The 6,438-nt window shown below is 53.4% G+C and overlaps 1 protein-coding gene across 1 annotated transcript in view; it reads right to left on the bottom strand.

Moving 5' to 3' along the window:
- The window catches only part of LOC133758228 (maestro heat-like repeat family member 5), a 17,236-nt gene extending 14,162 nt beyond the window's left edge, over window positions 1-3,074 (bottom strand). Inside the window, exons 1-2 of the mRNA XM_062189410.1 lie at window positions 3,050-3,074; window positions 1,042-1,118 (exon numbers count right to left, since the gene is read on the bottom strand). Coding sequence (XP_062045394.1) covers window positions 1,042-1,118; window positions 3,050-3,074 — 102 coding nt within the window. The remainder of the gene's footprint in view (window positions 1-1,041; window positions 1,119-3,049) is intronic.
- Between the last annotated feature and the right edge of the window lie 3,364 nt (window positions 3,075-6,438).

Below are 6,438 nucleotides of genomic sequence, written 5' to 3'. Positions count from 1 at the left end.
AAAGGCCAGAGCTGAGCCAGTCCGAAGCCAGGAGCTTCCTACGGGTCTCCCATGTGGGTGCAGGGGCCCAAGGACTTGGGCCATCTTCTACTGCTCTCCCAGGCCACAGCAGAGAGCTGGATCAGAAGTGGAGCAGCCGGGGACCAGAACCAGCGCCCATATGGGATGCCGGCGCTGCACTGGTGCAACCTGGAAGCTCCCGTGAGGTGTGGGAGAGACTAGAGCGCAGCCCCCTCTGGTGCCGCGGTGAGCAGTGGGTGCTGCCCCAGGGGACACCGCTGGCTGTGATGGCACCGGCCCGGCAGCACTGCCGGCAAGACTGCCCCGAGGTGGTTTTATCGGGATGCCAATCGTGAGCCCCAGGTCTTACCTGCGCTTCTGAGCGACCGGCGAGGAACGCGGTCCCCAGACCCCTGCTCAGGTGCAGTTGATTCGCTAGACCAAGTGCCAGCCTCAGGGATGGACGCGCTGAGCGGGCGGCGGAAGGCTCGGGACTCTGTCCCTGCAGCTGCCGCCAGGGCCGCTGGCCGGGCCAAGCCGTGAAGGCCGTCAGCACGGCCTGTGGGACAGCAGCGTCTCCTGCCTGGCCTCGGGACAGCTGGGCACAGCCACCGTGCTCCTCGCGCCACTTGCCTGCCTTCCCCCTCAGCTCCTCCCGCCCCGCAGAGCAGCGGTGAGGACCCCAGCGCCCCCGCCCCCAGCTCTCGCCCCTGGGTTCCTGCTGTCCACTGTCCACCTGGGAGATCGGATTCAGTGCTGCAGCCCCAGTCGGGACCCGGTCCCGGTGGGCATTGTGGGAGTGCACCAGCGGCTGGGAGCGCTCCCTGTCTCTCTGCTTCTCAGACAAACACAAGTTTAGGAAGTCCTGAACAATCCTAGCCTCAGACAGGGCTCTGTTTCCCGAATTGCCAACTCCCAGGAAAGTTCTTGGACAGCGTCTGAATTAACACGGCCAGCAGGGGGCGTGGCACTTCCCAGCAGGTTCCAGGCACCGCCCCCAGGACCCCAGGTCCAGCTGTCAGAAACTCCAGGAATCCCCGCCTTCTGGGTGTCCACGGGCGTCCTCAGGGCTTGTGACGACTCATCGTTGGTCACCAGCTCCATCTTCTGCCCAGAGTCTGGGAGGGGGGCTGAGAGTCGGAACCCCCCCAGCCCTGGTTACCAGCCACTTCAGAGCCTAGAACACCCACCTGCCAGGCCCACGTGGCGGGGGAGTTGCGTGGCAGAAAACGACTGAGGCCAGGTGTTTTTTAACAACACTGCGCGTGGGCGCCGGGAGCCCGGTGAATCCCAAGCGCGGGAAGCAGGAAGCCCCCACTGCAAAGCGGGGTAGAATCAACCCACGGGAGCAGGGGTGCTGGCGTTCTGCGCGTACCCGCAGATGGCGACGGCAGTGTACTTCTCGCCGGCGACAACACGCGCACACACAACCAAACGCACAGGGCCACAGCCAGGCTGTCAACGTAAAGTCACCTGTGAAAGAGGCAGGTGACACCAGAAGGTGACTGACTGACGTAGAAGCAGTGGTTACATTCTGGAACGTCTAGCAAACATGCGAGTAACTTGCTAGACAAGAGTAGACAGCAGAGCCGGAGGGGGCTGTGGAAGTAGCTTGTGATGCATTTCCTATGCTGCTTTTGAGACAACGCGCTGTTCCCTGCAGGTTGGCCGTAGAAAGTTAAAAGTGTGTGCTGAAACACCCAGCTAGCGGCCAGTGGAGAGAAAGAATAGGAAAAACCGAAGAGCTCCGGCTAATGAGCCAGCAAGGGTAGAACGATGAAGTTCGGCAGCAGAGGAAGGGGGCCCGGGGCCCCTGGAAAAGAGGCTGCAGAACAGACCCAGCCCGGTGCCCGTGGCGCCCGTGGCCAATCCCAGAGGCCGGCGGAGAGGTCAAGGACAGGAGGAACCGAGAAGCCTGCTGGGAGGAACGTGAGTGGGGGAGGCCCGGAGGTCAGGGCTGGGGAAAGGCTCTGGCATTGGAGCGAGGCGGGATACAGCCGGCTGGCCAGCGGGGATGTGGCCACCCCCAGTGTCTGCACAGCCGAGCTCCAGGGTACACGGACGGCTGAGGGAACTGCCCAGGGCAGCCAGAGCCGCGAGCGCGCTCCTTTCGGGGGCTACCGGTGCAGCAGTGAGGGTGCCGGGCCCAGGGCGGAGTGGGGGTCCCCGGCTCTGGCTCCCAATTCCAGATTCCCAGAGGCGGCGGCCACGGCTCAGGTTGTTGGTTCCCGGCTACCCGCATGGGTCTGGGTTGAGTTCCGGCTCCTGGGTTCGGTTCTCACTGCGGTGGTTATCAGTGGAAAGAGCACTCTGTCATGTATATCTACCCCCCACCCCCCACCCCCCGCCGCCTCTAAAGTCAGTAAGTAAAAACTGTAAAGAATCTGTAAGGGTAGGAGCTGGGCAGGCTGCTGCACACCCCCCCCCTCCCCCCCCCCCCCCCCGATGTCTGTAGAACAGCACAGCCCAGGGAGGAGGGCACGGGGGCCGGCACCGTGGCGCAGAAGGTTAATCCTCCGCCTGTGGTGCCGGCATCCCGTATGGGCAACGGTTCGAGTCCCAGCTCCTCCCCTTCCAATCCAGCTCTCTGCTGTGGCCTGGGAAAGCGGTAGAAGATGGCCCAGGTCCTTGAGCCCCTGCACCCGCGTGGAGACCCAGAAGAAGCTCCTGGCTCCTGGCACAGCTCCGGCCATTGTGACTGTTCTCAAATAAAATAAATCTTAAAAAAAAGAAGAAGAAGAAAGTCTCCAAACCCCAGCGTGAGCACCAGCCCTCAGAAGCGAGAACACATTGGAGGAGGTGACGAGGTGACGGCGACTGGGAGCTCAGGGAGCCGACAGAGCAGCGCGGCCGCCGTGCTCTGGGACTGAGCCCGGCTCCTCAGGAGCGGCGGGACAGGACAGCGGGCGGTGGAGAGGAGAGCAGGGAGTGCCCGAGAAGGACGCTGGCCTTGAGGCAGGGTCCTGGACTTTTATGGCATTGCTGTCTGTCCATTGGGTCATTCTGGGGGGAGGGGGGTGCCCATGGGACAGGAGCGGGGCTCACATACCTATGTTGATTGGCTCGGGGCTCATGGAGGTAGCGGGGGTCTCCTGGAGACGGCCTGTCTCCCACTTAGGGGCTCAGCCCCCCTCCTCTGCTAGCTCTGGGTGACAGATCCAAACCACAAGGTCGCCCAGGCAGCCGGGTCTCCTGGAGCCGGTCCGACTCCCCGCAGGGACGCGGCCCCTTCCCCTGCCGGCTCTGGGTGGGAGACTGCCCCCACCTGGAGGTGAGATCTAAACCACAAGGTCGCCCAGGCAGCCGGGTCTCCTGGAGCCGGTCCGCCTCCCCGCAGGGACGCGGCCCCTTCCCCTGCCGGCTCTGGGTGGGAGACTGTTGGGAGCCACTGTGCTGGGTTCCCTGTGTAGGCCTTTGTTTAGACTAACCTTCAACTGTGTTCCTGTAAGGAGGAGTCACTAGAAAGTCCATTTGTACAGCTCACTGATATGGTTAGCGCCTGGCCATCTGGCTTCAGTGCTCTCTTTCTTGTACCTTGATAAGCATGTCTGCTAGCTGTGAGACCTCGCTGTAACTCCCTTTCTCAAATTGATACTGATTCCTGTGAAATTATTCCTTTGAACTATGTTGTGAGATGACACCTGCTTGCCCTCGACTGTTACAATCCTTGCCTTGTATTATATAAGCTGCTTCCTTCTCCAATAAAGTGAGCCTTGATCAGACTTTTGTCTTGGCTCCATTCTCTGCGCCCTTGTCCCTCTTTTCATTCCCACTCCCTCCTTCAGGTTCTGTTCGACAGGTGCGGCTGGCCCGCATCAGGTGGCGCCCGAACAGGGACCTGAATACGAGGGACAGAAGTGAGGAACCCCGCCAGAAAGGCTGCAGCGACAACACAATAATGAGAGGAAGACGGTAAGGACCCAATACCGCTTGCCTCCGGATAGGTGTGAAAGGGGCAATTATGGGACAAGCACAAGGTAAGCAGGCCGTGATAAAGGCTATAAAGACTCCATTACAGACGCAGGGAATAGGGTTAAAAAAGGAGAACCATAGAACAGTTCATTAATGCTATAGGAATAGTCAGTCCTTGGTTCGCAGAAGAAGGAGTCGTGGATGAGCAACATTGGGATTTGCTCGGAAAAAGATTTAAATGCGCATTTAAAGAAACAAAGCAAGCCGTGACAAAGGCTGGAAAAACTTTATTGCAGATGTAGAGAATAGGGTTAAAGAAACAAACCCATAGAGTAATTTATCAGTGCTGTTGAAAAAATTAGTCCTTGGTTTGTTGAAGAGGGTGTTGTGGATAAGAAACACTGGAAGTAAAAAATATAGATCAGTGTACACTGGACACCCCCCACCCTGCATTTGAATATTTCATTTGAAGTGAATGTTATCTGTTATAAAGTTAATATTACTATGTGAAATGAGGAATTGTGGTGGCAAAGTGTCCGGACTACCCATTCTGTTTTTGTATTATGTGCTAACTCTACCCCTATTATTGATAGGAATGCTTGGACAGATTATGCTTGGTTTGCTTTATAAAATAATGTAAATCAAAATATGCCACAAATAGTTAAGATTACACAAACTTGCAAAAATGCAACAATTACAGATAATAAGAGGCTAATTCCCTTAGATATGTTTCAATTTATCCTTAAAACACGTTGAATATTATTGTGTTTGATTGCTGGATGTATGCTTGTATGAAAAATTTGTATTGTATTCTTATGATGTGTTAATTATGTCTACCTCTCAATGCAACCCTAGAGCCAAATGTAAGGACAGATTTTTGGGATGGAGAGGCTTGTATCTAGGTTCGGCTCTGGTAGACAAGTAACTTTGCTGCCAGATGACCTTCTCCTGCTCCTTGGGAGCCTGGCCAGTTCCCGAGGAGGGGGATAAAGGAATGTTTCTAATAAACAGGTGGGCATGCTTCATGTCTCGGCTCTCTGGCCAAGATCCGGGACCGGACGCACTGCTTGCCTAAAATCTCAGCAATGAGCCACCCTTGTCCTTGGGGGCTTTAAGAGGGAGCCGGAGCAAGCCTCTGCTGCTGCTGTTTCATCCTGGGGGAACACGCAGTCAAGCTGAACGTTAAACGTGCCCGTGATGATTACTAATGATGTTTAATTCTCAGTATGGATCCTTTTCCGGTGCTGTGTGAAGATTGCCTAGTGATGACCACAGTACTGTAAATTCTACAAAACATAAGTACAATGTGAACATAAATCGATTGGCTATTGTGGCTGAGGTGTTCTGTGACAGTTCCTTTGATGACAGATTAGCAAAATGAATTCACTTAAAAACAAGACATTCAGGACCTGCCGCTCTACATGGTATGTCATTATAAAAATAATCAAGGAGGGCTATGCCCAAGAAATGAGGCTGCTATAAATGTGGACAGCAAAAACATGTACAAAAAATTGTCCAAAAGTCAAAAATCAAAATAAGGCTCCTCCTGGGATTTTCCCCCGGTGCTATAGGGGAAGGCATTGGGCCAATGAATGTTACTCCAAAACTGATAAAGAAGGTAATTCATTAAAAAACAGAGTTCGGAAAACTGGAAGTAGGGCCAGCCTCGGGCCCTCCCTACAGGGATCAGAGGACCGTCTTGCTATAGTATCATTAAAGCAATGGAGCCGTGTTTATTGCAACATTCTATTAATCTATGCTCCTTTACCATCTTTCCTCTAAATAATTTTAGTGTGCACTACAAGGCTTGCAGCGTATTTCTTACAGATTAAACTAAAAGTAACTAAGTCTGTGCACAGCAGACAGCTGAAAAATAATTTGCTGTCACAAAATTGGAGTAGTTGGCAGGATCTGCAAGTATACAAAGCAATGCCTTTCTTTAAAAAGAAAACTGAAGTTGCATGTGTAACCTGTGATGTTCCTGGCTGGAAAGACCCTCAGTTGGCCTCTTTGGCAAAGGAATGGGCTCTCTGCTCAGGATTGAGTGAGAATTGGGATGGCAAGTTACGGAGTGCGCAGCCTCCACAAGTTATTGAGGTTTTGCAATCAATCAGTGCCAGTAGAAAAGGGGGATGAACTATAGGCTTTGGGAAGGTGAGGATGGATTTTGTTATCTGCATATTGATGCATGTGCAAACAATTTAAAGAGTAGTACAGGATAAATGTAAATTGGGAAAAAGAAAATGCTGCCCTTTGGAATCAAACCGCTAGGTAATGGTAGGAAAATTATATCAAGCCCCTGTACCGCTGCCAGGGCCAACTAAGGTTATTCAGTGTAAACAATATAGAATTCCAGGTGGACATGAGAAAATATCTAAAACAGTAAAAAATTATATTAATACTGGAATGATGATTCCCATAATCACTAAAAGGAATAATCCAATTTGGCCTGTTAAGAAATCAGATGCTCCCATATGGGTGGATCAGTGGCCTTTACCTCAGGAAAAGATAAATGCTGCACAGATA

The sequence above is a fragment of the Lepus europaeus genome, chromosome 4, assembly GCF_033115175.1.
Source record: "Lepus europaeus isolate LE1 chromosome 4, mLepTim1.pri, whole genome shotgun sequence".
Taxonomy (NCBI): Eukaryota; Metazoa; Chordata; class Mammalia; order Lagomorpha; family Leporidae; genus Lepus; species Lepus europaeus.
Note: the sequence above shows the minus strand (reverse complement) of the source record. Positions and strands in the feature narration are given on the sequence as shown.